Here is a 26099-nt window from a genome sequence, read left to right on the forward strand (position 1 = left end):
CAGAGAGAGGTAGAGTAAAAGTGCTGCTGGATTCAGCTTCACCTTTCTCCTTTCCTCCCTCCCTTTCTCTCGCTTTTTTCCTTTTTTTTTTCCCCACAACAAGAATCTGGCTTTCCTTTCCATGAAGTGAGTCAGAGAAAGCGTTAGGAAGAAGCCGCAACTAATGCCTGTGAAGGGAGGACCATGAGGAGAGAGTGAATACGATTCGTTCTGCTGCCTCTGACTCATCCGGCAGATCGGAACACCTGCATTTCTGGATGTGTCATTCCCGTAGGTCTAGGCGCCTCGAGAACCCGACATATGTATAGACAAACCTGTGCCTAACATCCCCTCGGAGGCGGCTCCCCGGGGTGGGCGCCCCTGGCTGGACCCGCGCGCGGCTGCAGCTCCTCGCCCCCTGCCCTCCCGAGTCGTCCAGAGACTGTGAGAGCGAGACTGCAGAATGCATCACGCCAAACCTTGAGGTGTTTTTTTTTTTTATTCCAACCCCCTCCTACTATTAAAAAAAAAATTGAAGGGAAAAAAAAACTGCACTTTATTCTCTTCAAATATCCACCACTTTTATTCCTGGCCAAGGTTTTCCTTTCTAGATGAAGAGGACTGGGAGACAGGGCCATTGGAAGGAGATGGTGAATGGGAAGAAAAGAGAGGCACTTGACAGCCCAGCCCTGTGAATGCAGAGACTGTTTCCCTTCTAGCGAGAGACAGGGAGAGTGTGTGTGTGAGGACTGGGAGGTGGCTCCCCCTTCCTTCTCATTCCGCCTCCCCCACCCCCTTCAAATCTGCACATTCAACCATGAGTTGCCTGTTGATTTCCTTTCGCCTGAGAAGCAAAGCAAGCTGGAATTAAACTGCAGCGAGAGAAGTCCTTGCTCGCGGGTAGAGAATGGGATGGTAGCGGCGGCTACTGGCTTCTCGCAGAGAAATCAGTGTGTGTTCTCCCAACAGAGGCTGAGAGACCTCGGTACACGTTCCCCCTCCCGATAGACTCACACTGCACAAACGCTGATCCGGCTGTGGCTTTCTTGACTTCAGGGGAAAGCCTTTTCGGAAAACGAGAGGGAGGAGCTTGGTGGAGGAAGGAAACTACAAATCGGGACACCAGTTCTTTGAGCTGCATTTCCTCCCCTCCCTGTGGCTGGCTGCTCGGAACACAGAGAGCCAGGGAGCGAGAGAGAGAGAGAGAGAGAGAGACAGAGAGAGACAGAGAGAGAGAGAGAGGCCGCTTTGACTGGGAGATTTAGTCCACCGCCGCCGCTGCCTCAGCCAGAAACGCAAGATTAGATCTCTAAATGCAGCAAAACACTGCCTGAAAACAGACCAGCCCGAGAAGCCAGCAAACGGACGTTTCACAGAGCTCCGGGGAAGCTTCAAATATATCTGACTCTCTTCGCTGCTCCCCATCCCCGTTAATTTCATCCCTGGAGGCGGCCAGAAACAAGTAAGGATTTCACTTTCCGATCTGCCTGAAGACACACCTCCCCGCTCCCTCCCCCACCCACGGCGAAGTGTATTCCGGAGGCTACAGGAGGGAGTGGATTTGCAGCGCCCTAGCGGGAGCGAGGGTATCCTACGGATTCTATCCTCATGATCACCAGTCTAGATTTACTTCTTATCAACGGCGTCCTCACTCAAGTTTGAGTCGCCCCAAGTTCGGGCAGCAGAGACAAAGCCCTGGGCTTGCCCCCAGCCGCAGGGAGCCTCCACCTTGCTCCGTGCCCCTGCGGCTCCGCCGCGCTGCTGCTTCTTGCCCAGTGCGGATGCTGTAGATCAACAGGTTCGGGAACTTAGCGAATAAGGAGAGATCTCCGGGTGCCGCAGCCGGGGAGCGGAAGGAGGAAGGACCCACCGACTGGTGGCTCACGTCGCCCTCGCAAGGTGCGCGGGGGCTCCACACTGGCGCGCACCCAGTCGCTCGCCCCTCCAGTCCAGCTGCTCCTTCTCCCATCCCACCGGTCTGGGATGTACCTTTCCATCTGTTGCTGTTTCCTACTCTGGGCCCCTGCCCTGACGCTGAAAAACCTCAACTACTCCGTGCCGGAGGAGCAGGGGGCCGGCACGGTGATCGGCAACATCGGCAAGGATGCTCGACTGCAGCCAGGGCTTCCGCCCTCGGAGCGCGGCGGCGGCGGCGGGCGAAGCAAGTCCGGGAGCTACCGGGTGCTGGAGAACTCTGCGCCACACCTGCTGGACGTGGACGCCGACAGCGGGCTCCTGTACACCAAGCAGCGCATCGACCGTGAGTCCCTGTGCCGCCACACCGCCAAGTGCCAGCTGTCCCTCGAGGTATTCGCCAATGACAAGGAGATTTGCATGATCAAAGTGGAGATCCAGGACATCAACGACAATTCGCCCTCCTTTCCTTCGGACCAAATTGAGATGGACATTTCAGAGAATGCGGCCCCAGGCACCCGATTCCCCCTCACCAGTGCTCACGACCCAGACGCGGGTGAGAACGGGCTCCGCACCTATCTGCTCACTCGCGACGACCACGGTCTTTTCGCTCTGGACGTCAAGTCCCGCGGCGACGGTACCAAGTTCCCAGAACTGGTTATCCAGAAGGCACTGGACCGCGAGCAGCAGAACCACCACACACTCGTGCTCACCGCCCTGGATGGAGGCGAGCCGCCGCGCTCCGCCACCGTGCAAATCAACGTGAAGGTGATCGACTCCAATGACAATAGCCCAGTCTTTGAGGCTCCCTCCTACCTGGTGGAGGTGCCCGAGAACTCCCCGCTGGGCACCGTGGTCATTGATCTGAATGCCACGGACGCCGACGAGGGCCCCAATGGCGAAGTGCTGTACTCCTTCAGCAGCTACGTGCCCGACCGGGTGCGGGAACTGTTCTCCATCGACCCCAAGACTGGCCTGATCCGCGTCAAAGGCAACCTGGACTACGAGGAAAATGGGATGCTGGAGATCGACGTGCAGGCCCGAGATCTGGGGCCCAATCCCATCCCAGCCCACTGCAAAGTCACCGTCAAACTCATCGACCGCAATGACAATGCGCCGTCCATCGGGTTCGTCTCTGTGCGCCAGGGGGCGCTGAGCGAGGCCGCCCCGCCAGGCACCGTCATCGCCCTGGTGCGGGTCACTGACCGGGACTCAGGCAAGAACGGACAACTGCAGTGTCGGGTCCTGGGAGGAGGTGGGCCGGCCGGGGCCGGCGCCCTGGGCGGGTCGGGAGGCTCTGTGCCCTTCAAGCTTGAGGAGAACTATGACAACTTCTACACGGTGGTGACTGACCGCCCTCTGGACAGGGAAACCCAAGACGAGTACAACGTGACCATTGTGGCGCGGGACGGGGGATCCCCTCCACTCAACTCCACCAAGTCGTTTTCCGTCAAGATTCTGGACGAGAACGACAACCCTCCTCGTTTCACCAAGGGACTCTACGTGCTGCAGGTGCACGAGAATAACATCCCAGGAGAGTACCTGGGCTCGGTGCTCGCCCAGGACCCCGACCTGGGCCAAAACGGCACAGTGTCCTACTCCATCCTGCCCTCGCACATCGGCGACGTGTCCATCTACACCTATGTGTCTGTGAACCCCACCAACGGGGCCATCTACGCCCTGCGTTCCTTTAACTACGAGCAGACCAAGGCTTTTGAGTTCAAGGTACTTGCTAAGGACTCAGGGGCGCCCGCACACTTGGAGAGCAACGCCACTGTGAGGGTGACAGTACTAGATGTGAACGACAACGCACCGGTGATCGTGCTGCCCACGCTGCAGAACGACACCGCCGAGCTGCAGGTCCCGCGAAACGCCGGCCTGGGTTACCTGGTGAGCACCGTGCGCGCCCTGGATAGCGACTTCGGCGAGAGCGGGCGCCTCACCTACGAAATCGTAGACGGTAACGACGACCACCTGTTTGAAATCGACCCGTCCAGCGGCGAGATCCGCACGCTGCATCCCTTCTGGGAGGACGTGACTCCCGTGGTCGAGCTGGTAGTGAAGGTGACTGACCACGGCAAACCTACCCTGTCCGCAGTGGCCAAACTCATCATCCGCTCGGTGAGCGGCTCCTTGCCCGAGGGGGTCCCCCGCGTGAATGGGGAGCAGCACCACTGGGACATGTCACTGCCGCTCATTGTGACTCTGAGCACTATCTCTATCATCCTCCTAGCGGCCATGATCACCATCGCCGTCAAGTGCAAGCGAGAGAACAAGGAGATCCGCACTTATAACTGCCGCATTGCCGAGTACAGCCACCCGCAGCTGGGCGGGGGCAAGGGCAAGAAGAAGAAGATCAACAAAAACGATATCATGCTGGTGCAGAGCGAGGTGGAGGAGAGGAACGCCATGAACGTCATGAACGTGGTGAGCAGCCCCTCCCTGGCCACCTCCCCCATGTACTTTGACTACCAGACCCGTCTGCCCCTCAGCTCACCCCGGTCGGAGGTGATGTATCTTAAACCAGCCTCCAACAACCTGACTGTTCCTCAGGGGCACGCGGGCTGCCACACCAGCTTCACTGGACAAGGGACTAATGCGAGCGAGACCCCTGCCACTCGGATGTCCATAATTCAGGTAGGAGACTTTTAGCATAACCGGGACTTCACTTTATTGCTGGTTTGGGAGCTGTCCTGAAACCTTTGGTACAGGACAAGCCACATTGCCAGCAGCAATGAGAGGGGATTTTTTTTTTTTTAATGAAAATGGTTTACAATTTGCTACTGCATGTACATTATACTTAACCTCTCTCGTGTAAGGTCTAAAATCTACAAGATGTAAATATCTGACTTTTGTTGTGTTTTTAAAGTTTATTTTTATAGGTTTAAAAATGTTAGCAGTGTTCAGTATTCATAGTTTATTTTACTTTATTTTTGTTTGATGGTCTACATTTTTTCTATATGAAAGGATTCCCAGAGAACTTAATACACTTTTAAGGTGAATTTAATTCCTTTAAAAATATGATGCCAAAGCAAAGAAATGTGTACCCGAATATTAAGAAGCTACTTGAAGTACAAAATCTCATCCTGCCAGAATTCCAGAGTCCGAATCAATTTCAGCTAAGTTTTCACACACCCCCAAGTCAGTCTTATATTTAAAAAAATGTTTTAAAGGACATGAATCTTATTTATTATTTAGCTGAAACTGCAGCATAATGCATTGAGTTGTTTATGCTTTGGAAATGTGAAATATACTTTGAAGCTCTTTAAAAAGTTTGAATACATGTAGACTCTGGGTAATGATGAGTAATTATCAATGAAAACTTTACATTGATTTTGTCCTGTGGTTTTCCTGATCCGTTTTCTGGGTGTCCTTGAGGAATGAAGAAAGTTCACAAGAGAGTCACAGACTCATTTTGGGCTGTTTAACACAGAAGGGAAAGTTGCACTAAAGGCACATGTGCCAAAAAAAAAATTCAGGATGCATTTAGTTTGCATACTCTGTATTTTCTGTGTATCTCAGTGATATTTGATATGTATTAGATAGCATCATTCATAGTTATTGACATATGGAAAAAACTGACCCAGCAGGGACATAGATTCTAACAACAGCAGGTGACTGTGTTTCTCCTAATCACTGCCAATTTTCTTCTATCCACTATTGAATTGTGTCACAGATAAACTTAATTTTTGCTTATTATAAATGCATGTTACTGCAAATTACTCTGAAAGCACAGTACTTGAAATTCAAAATTGAGTTTTACTAGAAGTGACACTTTGAGAGGAGGATTAATTTGGGACAAATGAAAATAATTTCATTATTTTATGCTTTGGAAGGCACATACCTTTTAATGACATTTGACTAAAGAGTGTTTTTATTATTAAAATAGAGCTTTAAACTTTCTGAGATAAGTGTAACAATGACTAAAACTTAGCAAAACATATTTTCTTACAATAGTATAATATCCTTGTAAAACAGACTCTTGTACTTGCTGCTACTGAATACTAAAGTATAAATTGTAGTAACATTAAATTCTACTTTTTACAGTGTTTACTGTATACCAGTAATCATGCTTTTTTGATATTTATATAACACTGAACAAGAAATTCCTCTCTTAAAAAAATTGTGGTTTCTATGAAAGTCTTTCTGTGATTGTATAAAACTGGTATTTATGATAATCTCTTTACAGGGAGATATGTTAAAATGTAGATGTATAGATCTTTACAGGTATTTTACAAACACACATATGTTACACACCTTTTTTTTATTTTTACCATTGGCAATTCCAATGATACCACAGAGAGTTACTACTTAATCTTGTACTTCAAATTCTATCATTTGAATTATTAGAGTCCATGTAAAAATGAAGTTGCTGATGTCGAATTCTCAGCAATCCTGATTCCTTGGTCATATTAGTGAGGAACAGTCTTGGATGGAACTATCCAGAAGGTTCTGAGGGATGGAGTGCCCATAACATATTTATATCATACTGTTCTTGAAGCTGGTCACTGCTTGATGGATGGATAGTTGTTGTTGATGATGATGATGATGATGATAATGATGATGATGATAGTGGCAATTGCGCTTATTAGCAGTAAAACTTGAGCTAAAGCAAAACACACACATACATACACACAACTACATACACAAGAAGAGAGGGAGATAGTTTAAACAGAAAACAAAAGGACTAGCTTCCTTGTCATTCTTTTTCTTTTAGAATCTTAATTTTTACCATAAAAACACAGACAAAATTGTTTCAACTTCTTCAATTTTTTTTCCAAACGGGCTCTATTTCTCATATTGTTCTTGCTCTGGCCTGGAAATATCCTTAATATAAATTGTTAAAACATGACCTATTTCTTTTTTCTACTGAGCTTTTGCAGTCCTAGAAGGGGTGCTTTGTAAACTGCTAATAATTTAGTTATCTTTTAAATGTATCATATTTTTCTCAATACCTGTTATAGGGAACAGAGTAAATTGACTACAGTGACTTTTTTCTTTCTTTTTTAAAACTAGTGTGCTACAAATAATTTGTGCTGAAATAATGTGTTTAAATTAAAGTATTCAGGTTTCCCTAATCTTGTTTCTAGTGCATTTATTAGTGGGTGTATTTAACACAGCCTGCTGAGGAAACACAGTATTCACCTTATGTGTATTTCTGAAAGAAGAATTTTAATCCATCGGAGTGCACTTGGACTAGCAGGCACTAGATCTGGTGTAATTTATTTTCCAGCATCTTGTGTGCTGTTTGAAGATGTACAGTGTATTTCTATTGATCAAATAAAAGGTGTCATAATTGCTTGAGATACACTGTTAGAGAGCAGTGACATGAAACTTAGAAGCTTCAGGATCCATAAGACTCCTGTTACAGCTCAAATTAAGATTTTTCTAAGCATCAAAAGATTTTGGGGGAGTGCAGGGCCCAAAATTTTAAGGTTACGATCTGTAGGTTCTTGGACATAACAGTATTTTTATTGACTGTGGATGCTGAACAATTATGTAAGCTAATGTAAAAAGAGTGCTTTGTGAAAAGAGATTTTATTTCAGATTTTTAAAAAATTTTATTTTGAGTTTCTCAGCTGAAGTAATGACAGTTTATGAAGTCCTTGAATACTGGACTAATGATGAAAATATCCTCAGTAGTGTGACTCAGAATAAAAGATCATTGAAATTAAATACTTTATGCATTTTAAAGATATAATATTTTGAAAAATAGGACTACAGATTTTGTGGTATGTGAAACAAATGGATTGTTATACAAATTTATAAAAGCATTTTTCATAAGAGCAATTTCCATATGCATTATTTCATATGTTAATATTAGAATCTAAAATCAAGGAAAGATCATCACTAATTGTCACAAGTAACACAAGTAACTGCTAGTCCTGGTTTATCAAGAATTATTTAAGTTTCAGAGAAAGTTCTCAACAGGTGTTTTCAAACAGGGCTTCACTGAGAAGAGGTTGAAGGCTGGAGGCTTATTACTAGTGGGAGTATTTCTAGTTTTGTTTGAACATCTGTGTTTTCAGATTTTTTGGTAGTACTACTATAAGCCATTTTAATATACTTTCAGAGAAGAAAATGTATTGAGGAAGCAGAATAAGATCTACTAAAATAAATTTTTAAAGGATTACATTCTTACATGGTTTTTACAGTATAATTTTGAAAGATTCACATTAGGGTTGACTTTAGATTCTTTATGTTAGAAAAATTTTTGATATACATGCATGGTGTCCTCAACAAAAGAGAATTAAATACATGGTAAATGTATGAAATAAAATTGAGACATAGAAGGCTAAAGTATTATAATATAGACAGTAAGCTCAGTATTTTAGAATGAAAAAGTGAAAGAAAAATTGTACCTTTATTACGAACATATGCATTGCATGCCTTTATTCCCACGTCTGTAATCTCTAAGAGAATCTTAAAAACAGGAACTCAATTAAGTTCCTTAGATCATGATTTTCAAAACTTCCCTTCTAGTATGTTAGCAATTTCGGCAACAAACACAAAGTGTGTGAACATTTTTTCTTCATTTATAATTTTGAGGATATTTTTCTGCAATGTTATTCTAAAATAGTACCATTTGATTAGTTACACCCAATCATTTCCATAAACTTCATATACACCTCTACTTTCAGGTGTTATGTTTGACTGGGTAAAAAGAAAATGTTTCTTACTACACATCTAAGAGTGCCTTGTATGCTTGTCCTTAAAAAAAAATAAAGATCAGATTAATTCCCACTTTAAATTAATGTGGTACATAATAGTAGAACTTTTTTTTTCTGTCTTGCTGTATATTAGAAGTAGTACACATAAAGTACAAATGTAGTTACTTAAAGAGATGATCAGCCATTAAGGTGTTTTGACTTTCTTTACAGAAGAATTTAAAATGCAAATTATTATTTATCATCATTCTTAATACATTATTATTTTTACTCTTAGTTTTGTGTTTGTCCATGAAAATGTGAGCTTCACATTTCACATTTCTGTTCATTTCTCAATTATACAATAAATGAAAACACAAAACTGTACTTTTTAATTATATGAACTAGAAACCAGAAAAATCTCAGCTTTAATATTAGTTAATATAGCTACTCATAAGGTAATAATGTCCTCATACACTAGTTTCTAGTTTTTAAGAATATTTTCAAAATACCAGCTAGGTAATACTTACCAATCTTACACTGAGATGATAATTTATCACTCATTTATAAATGTAAAAGTAAAACACATTTAAATTTAACTTGGGTTCTGTGAGTTCTATAACTTTACTTGAGTTCTATGAGTGAATTTCATAATTTTACTTACATTCTTGAGTTCTATAATTTTATTAACTATTATTTGTAAGTCTACATGGAGGATTTTGTAATATTACTCTAGGTATCTTCATGTTATTTAAGGCTTCGCGTAATCATAAAAAATTCACGGTCATGGAAATGCATGCCCTGCAATTCCTACTTGACCAGTTGAATATTCTTTAGTCAAGGAAAAAATTTATGTTTTATATATTTCCTATTGCCCATGACTACATTGACCAAGCCATGCAAAAAAGTCACATTTTCAAGAAACTTTTCTTTACAAAATTGATGTTATAATATACATTATTCATCTTTTTACAATGTATAGATACAGGTTTCAATAAATTAAATAAATTATGAAGTTAAAATTAATTACTCTCAAAATAATTTCAATTATCATCTCTATTAAAGGACTAAGAAATATACATATTTTGACACAAAACTCTAAAAATTCTCCAGATATTTATTAAATACAATTTTAATGTAACATTTATACTTTACTATGTTTCACTACCATTGTCAGATTTTAACTGTTAGTCCTGCTTATGTAATATTATGCAATAGAAATATATCTATAAAAGTTGTAAATTGAGAAAATATTTTGTTTTTAAGTTTAATAAATGCTTACATGCATTTATTACAGTGAAGGTAGACTTTGCCTATAATTATGGAAATGCAAGCAACAAAACTTATTGACAAACTTAAAGTATGTATGTACACATATATATGTACATATTTTCAGTCTAATATATGAAAATACATAAGCACAAATATTAGCCCACTTTTATTCTTTATTACTTAAAAGGCAGTTCTCTTTTTAAGGGTGAAATCAAACCTTTATTTTGTCTTGAAAATATGTTAAAACTTGTTGATTTTAATCATTTAAAGCTTCATGCAGTTTGAAGTTCCTTAGAGTAGAGCTGGTCATTTTAGAGAAGAGAAGAAAGTAAGGAACAGCTAGCCTTCCATGAAACTTATGCAGATTGAGTGAAACAAAACCTTATGCAAGATTCTTTTGGAGGATGGTAGGATGGCTGGAGGCACTGTGAGAATATATGCTGTAAGTCTGATGATCTGATGATGAAACAACAGGAGAAAGATGAAGCCACTAGAATTGGTCTCATGCCAGCTAGGAAGTGAAACTTAACTCCCTAATGCTGAGTAGTCTTGCAATACACTCAATAGTGGGTAAATTCTTACAAATGTACCTTCTAATTACGATATTAGTCATTGCTCCAGAATGTATTCTCCTCAGTAGTGCCTCTGTTTAATAAATCCCACAGTGCATTATCTTAAAGTCATATTTTAGTCAAGTCGTTAAGGGAAGACTATTTTTTTTTGTATTGAATTCCTTCAACCAGACCCTGTGTATTTGTTAAAGAATAGCATAAAGTTCATTTTGCCTATCAATTTGAAGATAGTGTGACTTCTTGCACCTATCCACAAAATAATTTGAAAATTCATCAGACCAACACTAATCTGTTGTCAACCTATTTTAGTAAAGGAGACGCTGACAAGCATTTCCTTTAATGGCCACACAGTATTTTACAGTTAGTCATAGCTTTCACCACTAGCTTTGACAGTGATATATTGCTATCCTTTGGACTCCTGAAATAAATTATCTATAATAGAGAAGTCCTTAATGATATCAACATTTTCTGCAGTGACTAAGCATAAACTTACTAGTGTATCGTTGCCACTGAGAATATAATTTCAATATTTGTAAGGTAGGTGGAAAAAAAGAGAACAGAATACACATGCAAATTGTGGCTGTCTGGGTGGCATCTTTCATTTTTATGCACCAGGTTCTTCGAATGATAGAATGATAGAATGTAAAATTGCTTTCAGACAGTGTTTGAGAGAATCTGTTGACACACATGTGACATACTTCTGTTTGTTTTGGACCTGGAGACATTCTGATTACTGGTGTTTGTAGACTGTGCCATGGATCTAGTCCAGGCGGTTTTATTGTAATGAAACGGCTCTTACAGTTCATTGAGCATCTAGCATAACTGTGCTGAATATGATTGGCATGTTTGCATATATTTATTAAAAATAAGGCATTTAAACTAGATAATTATGGGAAAATGAATCATAACAATAAAAGACAATTTAAGTTAACAAGCTTTGTGATCAAAGGTAAATACAGGTTGAATTAAATGAGACTTTCGATGTAACTAATCTACATAAATAGACTGTTCTGATTAAAGAAATGGAATATATTAAAATAATTTGATGGCATTAGATATGCAATTTATATCAGTCATTTTGAAACACTTAAACACCTGAATTATTTTCTTTGTGTTTCTATTTAATAATATAGTCTTGAACCATATTTACATTAGATGAAAAGTGAACAAGTTAAAGTATAATTTTGTAAGCTTCTATTTGGTTCTGGAATATACCCTAACTGAGCAATATTTATTATTTTTTAAACTTGTAATGTTTTGGAATGATTTTTAATTAGTGGAACACATTAAAGAGACCATTTAAAGGACAATTTCTTGTTTACTCTCTTTATCAGCTAAAAGCAGCCTTTGTGGAATTTGAAAGCAAGAGCATTAAAACTCTATTTCAAGTTTTTAAGGCTATACATTCATAACTGTTTTGTAGACATATACCACTTTTAAGAGAACTGGGTCCATGCTTGTAAATTATATTAAAACATAATGTAGATAATGACTTCATAGGCAGAACGGTTCTAATACTATTTAATATCATACATATTTTAAATAACATATTTAATTTACAATGTGACTAAATAATTTCTTTCTGACAGCTTGGTGCTTTAGATATATTTTCTTAAGATTCTTTTAATGATTATTTTTAAAAATGTAATTTAAGCATTGGTCATCAATTGATATAATTCTTTACAGTGTGTCTACCTGACTCCTTAATAATCACTGCCAAATAATGAATGAAAGGATTATACCTTTACCTGGAATTTTCATGTCCTCCAATTCAATAAAACTAAAATGAAATTTTCTATATATATCCTAAATTCCAAATGCTCACTTTTATGAAGTAGAAATGCAACAGGTATTTTATTATAGGCAGAAACTCTCAGGGGTTCCAAATATCCTTCTTATTTTTATAACCTAGTTTTAGACTATTGATGTCTTGGATAAATTCTAAAATCTTTATTTGCACTTTGAACACATGCATCCCTTTTAAAAGCTAAAACTATAGTTTTTATCCTTAAGATATAATCTTCCTTTTTATTTGACATACTCCAATATTGATAGCATTGCTGAAAGCTGTTCATTTTATATTTTACACAGCATGTTTTATCAGAGGACACTGAGATTACTTTATGACTGAATATTTGATAGATATTTTTGTTATTTCACCAGAGCAATTGAATATTCAGAACAGATATTTATAGCAACAGTTCACCTATGATTATCATGAAGGATTATTTAAGCACAGTGTAAAGTGGCTGATATATGCTTTTACTGATGTCTCCATTTCAGTAGATGAGATGACAGTAAGAAATTAGAATGTTTGAAAAATAATATGCTTAAGATCTTGGAAATATTTCTAAAAAATGTTATTTCCTATTTGGGGAAAAAGGGAATTACCTTTGAAAATTATTATTTTCAAGCTCAAACCTGATAATTGCTTAATGACATATTTATATAAATATTGTCATAGCTTTCTGAACAATCTTTAAAATAATTTGCTTTGATTTTTAGAGTTTTGTCAGCAAATAACTTCCCAGAATATTGTCCAAATATTTCTGAATTGTAATTGGTATTTCCTTGGGCACAAAATTCTTGCTTTTAATTTTGCTTTTTCAACTTTGCATCTATTTTAAAAGAATTTATCCAAAATCAACTTACTGAATTAAGAATGTAAATAAAAGGATTTGTAAATCATGCATAATAAAAGAGAAATTAATGATTTATCTTCATTATCATTATCATTGAGATAAAATTAAAGACTGCATAAAACTTGCCTTCACATCAAGGTAAGACACTTGATTGCTTTATCATTAGTATTATTTTAATTTTTACATCACTTTGTGTTACATTAATGAATTGGATTTTTTTCTTTTTGTTTTATACCAATGCCCAGTGTCTTATTTTAGTTTTGGTTCACTAAATCAGAATTTTCTGATTTAAAAAAGTGTGGTGATACACATTAACTCTTACTTATCATGATGTGTGATTTTATAAACAATGAAAATATGTTGGTCTTAATGCATGAGACTAATTGTAATATGAAAGAGAATTATTAAGAGCATGCATACATACATGTATATATGTATAAATTTGTAAAATAACATTTTAATAAAACAAATAGACTGAAAAAAAGAAAGTCGATAACCTCACAGGTTTAGTATTGGATACTAAATACATGGATAGTAGTAATTTTTAGCTAAATTTCCAAGTTCTGACCTTCTACGAAAGGTGCTATTTATCCTTAGATTTTAATAAGGCAAGAAATAGGAGAAATATCGTATTAAGCAAAAAAAAAAACAAAACAGGAATTTATAAGGGTTATTGGCAGAAAAAAAAGCCTATTCTATAGTGTGGCCATAATACAAGATGTGCCAATACCAGCGAATGAAGCAATATGCCTAATTGGAGAGAAACTGAAAGACAAGAAATATATTTAAGGAAACTTTCTTTTTTCTCAGTTTGAGCAATAGATGTTCCACAAATTTTTTTATAATCAAGACAATTACATAGTAATTTAGGTTAGAATGCATGCCCAGTTCCCCATCTCAAAACCCAATTTGTTACCACCTGTGGCTATTTCTATTAAAAAAAAAGAAACATAATTACTATGAGTCTCAGCAGTCTTAGAGTAAATTTTTGCAATTACAATACCTCCCTTGGGCAGATGTGTGAAAATGGCAGATTAATTCCTGCCAGGATCTTTCTGTTCCTTCTGCATTTTTAGATTTGGGGGCACCTGCTTATTAGAGTGACTCTGTTTGCTGTGGTTAAAGGTTATGTCAGTGTTTCCATAGTAAATCTCTAGAAATAAAGATCCGCATGTCAGCTATTATAATTTGCCTTAGGCAAAAAGTTGACACATAAAGTCTTAGAAAAGGAGTGGATAACGTTTTCCACCATGCTCCTCTATTGTCTGGTTAAGTTTGAAGTAAATTGTAGCAAGACCATTTGGCAGTGTTGAGAAAGGAGGACTCAAACTGTAAGGTAAACAGAAAAGCACAGTTCTTTGAACTTAAAAGTAATAACTAATCAGCAGAAATCAATGAATGTATTTTCATTCTATGCTAGATTCTAAAGCTATCTAATGGATAAAAATTTTAAAGAGCCATAATAAATATATTGTGACTGGATAACAGGAGATTTAATGTGCTACCAACTTCCATTTATTCCTTCTGTGCATTGTGGCATATAACCTTTATTTTTAATAAAGATCTAATTGATCTACACACAAAATAATGAATGTAATTAAGTTTGAACAGTTTTAAATATCTGGATCAGTGTTGTAACTATTGGTAAAGTTAATTTGTCACAAAGCAGTTTAGGTAGCAGAACACTTGAGGACAGGGGTCACATTCATCTTGTTACTATAGTTGAGAAAACATATCATGGATTGTAACACATAGTAGGCACTTCAAAAATATGAATTCTCTATAATTTCCTATGACTACTGATCAAATATGTGCCAGAACTTAGACTTCAAACTTAGAAACTGCTAAATCAAAGGTCTGAGGTATTATAAACATAAAAATGATGAAATAATTATATGCTGGTAAATCATTTATTTGAAGATGACATATTTAGAGAATTGTTATTCATAGTTGCTACCATTTAAATAGCTATAATGAAAGTTCCCATATAATTCTATTGATTGTGTTATAAGTTCATGAAAAAAACATGTGATAAAAGTTCATAATTATGAGAATCAGCTTTCACAGAATTTGTTAAATATATACACATACATATATATGTATAAATATATAAATGTATGTAGAGTATATCAAAATAACATAACATTGGGAAGGGCATATCTTTTGTCTTTTGTCCTATTCCTTGGTAAGTTTTATAAATTATAGAAACTGTGTAATTCAAGTTTTATGGCTGTTAAGGTTTTAAGGATCACCTAGCTCTAGTTAGTTTTCTTAATAAAAACTAATGTGATACTCTTGAAATATTTGTTTAAGATTCTTATGAAGACTTTCTATAACTTATGTGCTTATTTTCTATATAAATTTTAATGGAATGAAATACATATAAATCATAAATGATCACTTTGGGATTATATTTATTTATATTTGTTTTTTTAAATTTTTTTATTGATTATGCTGTTACAGTTGTTCTATTCCCCCTTTCATTCCCCTCCACCCTACCCCCCATCCCCACCATTACCCCCCCTTTAGTTTATGACCATGTGTCTCAAGTCCTTTAGATTCTATATTTCCCATGCTATTCTTGCCCCCCATCTATTTTCTATCTACTGTCTATGCTACTTATTTTCTGTACCTTCTCCCCCCTTCTCCTCCTCCCACTCCCCTGTTGCTAACCCTCCTCGAGATCTTCATTTCTATGTTTCCACTCCTGATCTAGCTGTCCTTTTAGTTTGCTTTCATTTTAGGTGTGGTTGTTAATAACTGTGAGTTTGTTGTCCTTTCACTGTTCATGTTTTTTTAACTTCTTTTTCTTAGATAAGTCCCTTTAACATTTCATATAATAAGGGCTTGGTGATGATGAACTCTTTGAATTTGATCTTATCTGAGAAGCACTTTATCTGTCCTTCCATTCTAAATGAAAGTTTTGCTGGATAGAGCAATCTTGGTTGTAGGTCTTTGGATTTCATGACTTGGAATACCTCTTTCCAGCCCCTTCTTGCCTGGAAGGTCTCTTTTGAGAAATCGGCTGACAGTCTGATGGGGACTCCTTTGTAGGTGACTGTCCCCTTAGCTCTTGCTGCTTCAAGGATTCTCTCCTTCATTTTAATCTTGGCTAATGTAATGATGATGTGCCTTGGTGTGTTCCTTCTTGGGTCCAACCTCTTTGGTACTCTCTGAGCTTCCTGGATTTCCTGGAAGACTATTTCCTTTGCCAGATTGGGGAAATTCTCCTTTATTATTTGTTCAAATAAGTTTTCCACTGGTGGCTGTGCCTTTCCCCCTTCTGGTACCCCTATAATTCGGATGTTGTATTTATATTTGTTAACATGTGGTTTATGATATAATTATTTGTCATCTGATAATGGGAGAGGAAAATCACCATAGATAATTATCACATGTATGTAATAATAATAATCCAAGTTACAAACTTCTCAAAAGTTTATAATCCATCTTGTGTATGTGGTATAAAATTGTCAGGCACATATTGAGGAAATGTAAGCTAAGCATTCATATAAACAGTACATCACCCATTTTAGTATTATTATTTAAAATACATCTACTACCTTCAGAATTGTTCAACCCATAATCATTAATTCGATTTATAAAAGTGAAATAATGTAGAAGCCCTTAATTAAAATAATTTACTACTTTTAAGCTATTCTAGGACTTAATTACTATATATCTGAATTTTTAAATTTAATTGCAAAATTTATGACAAGTAATAAAAGGGGTTGATAGAATAAAGGCTTCAACCCGAATAAGCTTTCAAGTTATATTAAAATTTAATTTTCCCCACTTGCCAGTGTAGCTGGGATATAAAATGAAGGAAAATATAATATAAAGGAACATATAAATATAAATTTAAGAGTTTAGGGTTCATTATATATTAACATTAAAAAAAAACAAGCGACTGTCTAAAAGATTAAACTAACAGTGTTAATTATTTTATAAGATTAGCCCATAAATAGTAAGTTGTCAATGGGGAAATTTATATCCACAATTATCTAAACATTGTGGTGCAAGTCCATCTGTGAATTCACCCTGGAATGTTTGCCATTTGGGGATCGAAGGCCCGTCAGCACTGGGCCTTCCTCCCTCCAGGTGGAATGCCTGTCCTGGGCGTGGTCTCATGTCCCTGCTGAAGGCCTGCTGACAGGGAATAGATATTTCTTAATATATTTTATTAATTATGCCATTACAGTTGTTCTATCCCTCCCTTCATTCCCCTCCACCTTGCACACCCTTCCCCCACCATTCCCCCCCTTTAGTTTATGACCACGTCTCAAGTTCTTTAGATTCTATATTTCCCCTTCTATTCTTACCCTCCCCCTATCTATTTTCTATCTAAGGCCTATGCTACTTATTTTCTGTACCTTCTCCCCCCCTTCTCCTTCTCCCACTCCCCTGTTGCTAACCTTCCATATGATCTTCATTTCTATGCTCCTTATCTAGCTGTCCTCTTAGTCTGCTATTGTTTTAGGTGTGGTTCTTAATAACTGTGAGTTTGCTGTCCTTTCACTGTTCATTTTTTTATCTTCTTTTTCTTAGGTAAGTCCCTTTAACATTCTTTTCAGACAGCCATAATCTGTCGGAATTTTACTCATTTCTCTGAATGTGATTTTTTGAACTGTTGCACATGTTTTCTCTTGAAGCAGCAATTTTCAGTATTTTTTATGTCATGGCACACAAACTAATTGCTAAAATTCTGTGGCACACCCCAAAAAAGTTTTTTGCCCATCTGACAAAAAATAAGCAAAATTTTGATTTTTTATAAAGAAATAATAGTAGTAATTACCAACTCTTTTTTTCCAAAGTGACTTTTGAAAAAATCAGGTCCTATACTTGTACAGAAGAATTTCTGGTACTAGGAACTAGACAATCAGATGCAACCTTATGATGAGACATGACCAGTAAGATGCAAATCTATTATATGACCTAGTGTATATTTATGTTTCAGGACAGGCTATTGTCATGTTGGCAGTTGTCATGTTTTTATTTGACAATCTAAAGGAAAAAGAGGTTAGTGCCCCTGACTAAATAGTCAGGTATTGCATGTTTTAAAAATTCTTGTGACACAACAATTGAAATCACTATTTTGAAGAAAACAGCTTAGACATTTATTAGAAATGTTACTTCCTAATAGTGTTGCTAAAAATATTAATAATTGAAAATATACCAGTTTTTCATGAATTTATGTTAGTCTTCACACAAAATCATATAATCTAAAACATGTAATATTTGTTTAAGAACTTCAAAAGGTTATTAAAATATTTGAAAAGAATCATAAAACACATAATTTGAATGAAGCAAATGAAAAGGAATTATTGTGTTGTATACTGACCGCTTCTAATTCTCTCCTTTTATCCTTGCCATCTGGTCTCTTTTCTGTGTTATTTATTTAGAAAATATTTTTTGCAGTATACCTTCTTTAAGAACCTGGCATATTTACATCTAAATCGAACATTTAAAAAATATATATATATATATATTGATGCATGATGGTGTCACCCCCAGATTGATAATTAACCCATGTGTACACTCAGACCCGATATTCTTATATCAATAATATGCAGTGGGCTTACGGATGGGTTAGATTTGAGATGGGTTGAATTGAATAGTATTATGTTAAGCAATATTTAAATGCAAGAAACAATTTTGTTTATTAGTTAAAATAAAAACTGCTTGGATTTCCTCTTATGTGAAGTTGAATATATATAAAATTCAATTGAATAAAAATATATATCTAAAATATATTTTTAAATAAGTAAATGTTTTTATTTTGTGAAAAAACTTTAAGATAAATCTCTCCATGTGATGTCCTCTTTTTTTGGGGGGGCAAGAGTGTGCTCTATTGAGATACAGTAGAGATAACACCCTCCATCTACCACTCCTAAAGACAGACTGCTTTTTTTCTTCTTGATAAATCTTTATATTTTATGCCTATATAGAACAGATAAATAAACGAACATATCAGTTCGTAACATAATGTAAAGAAATTTATAAACTTAGCCAACAAATTCCTTAAAATTAATTTTATTTGCAATTTCCCATTGAGCCTCAGGGAACTTGAGCCTTGTTTTTTCCCTCATTATTTTACTGGAATAATCAAATCTCAAATGGCACATATTCTATTTAATGATATTGTAGTTTGGGTTTGTTTGGTGGGTATGTGCAATGGTGATGGAAAGGCACTAGGGATGGGAGAAGGAAAGGAGCTCTGGTTCAATATTCCCGGGTAACATGATATAAATAATTGGACAATGGAGATATCACTTTGGTTGGTTAATTGTAATAAACGCATGTTGTTACAGCATGAAGGTAGAATCAACATGTTGAGAAATAGATAAAAAGTGCATGAGAGCATTTAAAATTCAATCATCAGATTTCATTACACCCATCTTTTCTCCCAGGAAGTATAATTGGAAATTATACTTTGATTCATTGACCTTTAGCTGCCATTTTGGACCACAGTTTCAAAATGTATGTTTTCAAGTTAGACAGTTGAAGTTAATGTAATAAGAGCCATATTCAGTACACTTTTAACCTGATTACCTTTTGAGCAAAATTTGAAAAAATGAAATCAGGCTTAATGGGCTGTTGTGTATTCGACAAAGAATCTGTGTAGTTATTTAATCCTAGATCTGGTTAAAGTAACTAATGTTCAACTTCATTAAGGTTTCCATTAAGTAGAAGGACTGTTTAACTTTTTGCTGTTATTTTATGCTATGACTCCTGCTTCGCTTTAATTATTTTCTGGGTCCATATCACACTACCTGATACTTACAACACCCAATTGCATTAAAATTACATACCATGACACAGCAGAAAAGCAGTATTTAGTATTTCAGGTGTTTATCCTAGTTTCAAAAATTTTTATTCCCTCCAGTATGATACCACAGAATATTTTGAAAATATTTCTTACATCTTCACTCAGAAAGGTGATGTATGATAAAATTACATACCTAAAGGAAGTACGTTATGTAAATTGACATGATTTCTTGTCAGCATTTGTGCTTTGCTCTGCTCACTGAAGTTCATGTAACTTGGAAAAGAGTCATGATTAGACAGGTGTTTCTTCAGCCTGTGAGATCAAGTTTCTGAAATATTTATGTAGTGACAAGCCAGATGTACACAGCTTAACCTTATAATCCTATTTCACAGCTTTTCCAAATACTTGGAAACTTGTTAAGTATGAAGCTGATTATTTTGGCAGCATATCTTCATTAATAGGATTCAGAGCTTCCTTATTTACAAGCCAGTGCTGTTAATGTAATCTAGTTATATTAAATCAACAGGGAAACTGAAAAGGTAGAATCTATCTAAGGTCTAATTGACAAGAAGAGTTTTTTTCTAAAGCCTTTTAATGTGTTTTTTATTGACTTCATAATAGCAAAACAACATAGCACAGGTGAATGATGTAAATGTTTGGATACTATACTACTACTATTTTGGTATGACATACTTATTTATCAGATTCTTCGTACTTTTACATAATCTTGATATAATCCACATCAGACCATGTATCTATACTTTACAGGTATTCCTTTCAGTATCATCTCAATTTCAAGGCTTACTATCATTTGACATGTAAAATTATTTTAAATTCACTCATCTCCTTTTTAATGAATAGAGGCAATGCAGAATAATGTAATAATGTGTCATGATTTTCATTTTCCTTATTTATTGGTTCTGCAATAATAGATGGAGAGCTTATTGTTATGTTTTCAGCATGAGCTATTTATACGCTGTACTACTAGATGCACCGTTTCATATTTGTGATGTTCTGTCTTCTCAAGCAAAGGGTATTGGAATCCTTCAATCTGAATTAGATATAAGGGAGAGTTTTATACTTTGTCATTTTTATATTAAGTGTGTAGTTTTTATAAACTACCTGACTCTGCTTGAATAAACTCATGTCCTTTCACAGAGAGAAAAAACCCTATTTTTCCAACTATATTTGACAGCTTGGTTCCCTGTTTCAAAAAGAAGGAAGGAGAAAGCAGGCTATCAGTGAACAGAACAATTCTGCTTCTCATTTGTTTTGGAGGAAATTTACCTATTTTGAGTTTTACATTCATACAGAAATGGGTCTAACACTACAATAAAAAGACAGTATTTCTTATAAAATATAGAATTAGGTAATTTATAAAGAAAATTCCTTCAAGAACAATTGAGGAATAAATATATGAGATTTTTTAGCCTTGAATTTTTTTGTTCCATGATAGATATTCTAAAGATGAAATCATTTCACTGAGACTGTGCCTCTAGACCTGTGTTGTTGAGATTCAGGCACTGCTAGTCTAGTGCCTTTTGGATTTCAACCATTCCATCAATGAACTGAGAATTTGTAGTCAGCCTCTGGGGATGGATTGGCTACATTTTACTGCAGAGCCAGATACTCCTTTCTTGTTTGATTTTTAGCAAGTCAATAGTTTGCCTAGAAGAGACTTTACTCTTGGGGAAAATAACAACTAGTACAAAACCCTGATACTCAAAAATCCAAGTTTCTGCATTAAAAGAATTTCAAGTTTCTTTTATTATATATGTCTATAAGATTCTTTTTTAAAAAATAAGTGATTAGGTATTTTCCTATTTTAAAGAGGAATTCTTAAAGTGCAAAAATCATACCTAAAACAGTACCTGGTATGTAGTATGAACTCATTACATACTTGTAAATTTAAAATAGAAAATGTTGCACTTAAAGTTTATAATTGCTTATAATTTAATAGTCTGAGGTAGCTATTGCTAACCTTTTCAGTTGTTTAAGATCCATAGCTTCTCTAATTACAAAATCCAAAGATTTCAGACCCGAACTGATTTTTGGCTATTTCAAATCTTGATTTATTCTACTTATTAATATTAACTTTTTTTACTGAAGAAATATTTTTTTAGATTTTATTTATTTATCTTTAGAGGGGAAGGGGGGAAGGAGAGAGGGAGAGAAACATCAACATATGGTTGCCTTTTGTGCGTCCCCTGCTGGGAACTGGCCTACAGGAAACCGGCCTGCAACCCAGGCATGTGCCCTGACTGGGAATCGAACCGCGATCCTGTGGTTTGCAGGCCCGTGCTCAATCCACTGTGCTACACCAGCCAGGGCAAGAAATATTAATATGTTTAATTCGAGATGTTGTTCCAACCAGTTAGTCCCTGCTGGAATTGGTAGTACTTCACATATACAACAAAATGTCATTCTCAAATATAAGTTATGCAGAACATGTCTGGATGCAAGGGTTTTGAATAAAGAATTGTGAGCTCATATATTTTCCATCCCCTTGTGTGTATATGTGCACTCTCACATACACAAACTAAGTATTTTTTTTGTACAAAGAGTGGTATGTGCTAAATATATTAAGCTGCTTTATGCTTAAAGTTATATGTCTTTGTCATAATCATTTTCTCATATCAATGCTTTAATTTTATATTGTATTAACAATGGTGGGATTCTGGGTCAATTAATAGATATATTATAATTCATTCAATCAATTACTCTATGATTGACAAATTCTTTGCCCTAAGATTCTATACCCACAATCTTTGTTTTTAAAAAAACTATCTTTTCAGTCCAGAGCAATTTCCTTTACTCTTTTTTTTCTGGTTTCTTATCAAGTACAATATTTGCTACTCATAACGCTGTCATAAGAATTAAAGTTGGTATATAATTATGCATGTAAAGAGTAGGATGAATATTATATGCTGAATAAATATTAACATATTATTATTTTGTTAACAGCAAAATGCATAAAACACTCTGGAGCAGTTAAACTTTAGGATACAGATATGCAAACATATTCTCTGTAAAAACAATATTTCATTTGGCATAAATATTAGTAATTTTATAAGAATACAATGCTATTCCAGAGTACTTATGATTATAAAACAGTAATTTTACTGGAATGCTAATTTATATTATTGGAAATTTTTGTTTTGACCTCTTTGAACCAGTATTAGCCATTTTTGTTTTAATGTTAGACATTTTTTTAAAGGGGTCAATTTTTAATCTAGAAACAGTGGTTGCCAGATCTTGTAAACTTTTTAAATTACCAAAGTAAACTCAAGTGGAAAGATGTTAAGAAGTATTCCTTAAGCAACATTCTTTTCAAGCAAGGAAGCCTTGAGAATTTTCTACAAAATAATTATTGTAGAACAACAAATACTAGAAAGTTACAGACATATGATAGCATCTTATTTCATTTATGCTTTTTTATGTGATAAGATTGCATCACAGAATGTTATCTGGGTATTTGTAGCTATTTAGGAATAGGAATGGGGAACTAATGTCATCTAACTCTAGGCATTTTGCTTCTACATCAGTTGGGATATCATGTTTGACATGCATTTCTATTGTGGTATTTATGGAGTATGAGAATACCTCATTGCATGAATAATTGCTGCTATGAAGTACCACAATGTAATGGTTCCTAGACCATTCAGAGGAGAATTCTTTAAGGCCTCTGCATACTAAGCATCAAAAACTCTGTGGGGACCCATGTACGACACATTTCTACAAGGTCTTTCAACTGGGGAACTTCAAACAGGTTCTATAGCTTGATTCTATACAGTAAAAATATTTCTAAATTTTGAAGGTTTGCAGAAGCAACCAAGATTCTCATATTTGATCATAGAACTAGATTTGATTCTTTTACTCTAACCAAAATTATCCAGTAGACCTCATTTTTTCTGTTTGTGTTTAATCTAATTAAGAAAGGAACAGTTAAAGGAACAAAGCCATTCAAGGGGTTATGACCTAGTATTAGAACTCTGTAGGGAGCATTGATTAGCAATCATAATGAAAAAAAATAAATCTTTAAAATACATCAGACAGTGATAAATAGAATAGAGTAGAAAGAAAATTACAGCACACATGAAAGCAAAGTGAATCATATAGTACTTGTAGGTTTTTTATTTGAAAGAGTACAAGATTTTGAGTCAAAAGGAACTTGTTCACATTATGTACTCATACTGCGACCTCCAGCTAGTCTTTTATGAATTCTACTGGCCTTAGTTTTCCCATCCATAAAATAGAAATAATTATGATGGCTCCAGCTGCTGAGGTGAAAGGAAATAATATTTTTGGAAGAGCTTAAATATAATGACAAGGTCACCATGTGAAATATCTAAGGAAGATCAGGAGACAAAGTACCAAGAAATGAAGAATTTTTTCCTCTGTAAAAAAACTGGGTTATTTCCATTCTAATTAGACTCTGAAGAAACTTGTAATGTACTTCAGGAAGTTTCATGTGTCTAAATGCATTTTGTTTTCATGTGTTCCCATGATGGTAGTATTTCCAGTTTTAAGTAGTTTGGAATTGAATAAAAACATAGTACAAATCACCGAACACTGAAATCCACTGAAAAAAAATATGAACAGTTTTTCAGTCAGGCACCTTTCAAATGCATATTCTGTGGAGGAAGTTTGTTCCCTACAGAGGATGAAAGTGACTCATGTTTTCCCTAAATGATGACCTAATTAAGCATAACATATATATTAAAATGATCCATCAGTATTTTATCTACAGCAGTGAATACAGTACAAATTTTAATATACAGTTAGGAACTGACACATCATCTACCTAAGCCAGGAGCTTGTACTTTTTCTAGCAAGGTGCAGATAATAACTATTATGTATTAGGGTTTGTGGCCCATATCCTCTTTGTCACAACTACTCATAATGCCATTGAAGCATAAAAGGAGCCATAAACAACATGTAAATGAAAGCACATGGCTGAGTTGCAATAAAACTTTATTTTCAAAAGCAGACAGTGGGTAACAGACCAGAGTTCTGCAGCCACTTTTGTAATGCATTACTAAATCTTAACAATATCTCTATTTTTCCTGTTTGTGTTATTGTAAAACTGTACCATGTAAATTGTAAACATTTTCTAAAAAAATCAAAGTGTCAAAACTAGGGAGGAAAGAAAACAGACTTTTTGCCTTGTGAATTGATTGTCTAGGTAAAACTGATTCTTTTATAAGAAGAGAAAAATTCTTAGAATTAAACTCTTCAAGCAAAGGAAGAGCAGGAGATGCTGAAATTAGGTATTAAGTGACACTGTGATAATGACTTAAAATATATTTTATTTCACTTTGTGCTAATGTTTAATTTAAAATATGTTAACATTAGTAAAGACACTTTGGCTTTATCTTAATTTCAGGTATGAACACCAACCTAAAAATAGGCCATTTTCATTGAATCATACATTTTATATGTGATACTTATATTTCAGAGAGAAAATGATAAATATTCTGGTAATCTAATACTCATAGATTTGATTAATAATTAATTTTCCCCTTAAACGTAGGAATACTTTTCCTTTGTATTAGTCAGTTCTGAGAATATCTTCCAAATTTCTTGCACATTATCTCCTAATTTTTCATAATTGTACTCTCAAAGTACTGTTTTGTTTTCAAATCAGAAATTCAAATTCAAAAGTTAAATTATATTGGACATTAAGATTTTTACATAATTTTAAAAAACAAATAGTAAATTGTCTTGAAACCCATGCAAAATATTGGGGACTTCAAAATTCCCCCAAAGTATTTGCTAATTATTGTAAACTATATTGGTTGTTTATCTTGTTGGCTAAAATGTTGCTCATAATTATAAAGACTTAAAAATTGTTTGTGCCTACCAAGAGTTAGAGGAAGAAAACAATTAAAAAGGTATAGCATCATTCAATTTCACATTGAATTCCTTCTGTTTTGTTTCTGCTATAAGGAATTGGTATGAACTTATTATACAGGTAATGGCTTGAAAGACTGATGTACAATCAGACAAGAAACTGACCTTATTGATCAGTTTTAATTTCATTTGTAAAATGTATCTGTTATGTAATAATAGACTTTATATTTCAATTAACAATTTAATATTTTGAAGAGAAGACTGGTGAATTGTGTTTAACAAATCATTGTGTTCATAACGTTTTTAGTTTTAGTGTATTGTTAAAAAACTGATAAAATGGATAACAGACATACAGGTTGGTTCACCTTTTTAATTAGTTATTTGAGAATGTTACATAGTAATTAACATAACCTAATTTGTTTTGCACTTTGATAGGTAAGTGTTTGTTCTG

The 26099-nt window shown here is 35.8% G+C and overlaps 1 protein-coding gene across 4 annotated transcripts in view; it reads left to right on the plus strand.

The window, feature by feature from the left end:
• Positions 1 to 560: 560 nt before the first annotated feature.
• Positions 561 to 26099, plus strand: part of PCDH17 (protocadherin 17) — a 99166-nt gene continuing 73627 nt past the window's right edge. For 2 of the 4 annotated variants that reach the window (XR_008391694.1, XM_037147808.2), the window contains exon 1: positions 562 to 4530. Coding sequence is in view for 3 of the 4 variants with exons in the window: in XM_037147808.2 (XP_037003703.2) it covers positions 1963 to 4530 (2568 nt within the window). In the remaining variant the exon portion in view is untranslated. Of the gene's footprint in view, positions 4531 to 26099 lie in introns of all 4 variants that reach the window. The other 2 variants (XM_037147810.2, XM_037147809.2) reach the window with 2 other exon arrangements.

This window comes from Artibeus jamaicensis, unplaced genomic scaffold, assembly GCF_021234435.1.
Source record: "Artibeus jamaicensis isolate MK-2021 breed Jamaican fruit bat unplaced genomic scaffold, CSHL_Jam_final contig_415, whole genome shotgun sequence".
In the NCBI taxonomy this organism is placed as follows: domain Eukaryota; kingdom Metazoa; phylum Chordata; class Mammalia; order Chiroptera; family Phyllostomidae; genus Artibeus; species Artibeus jamaicensis.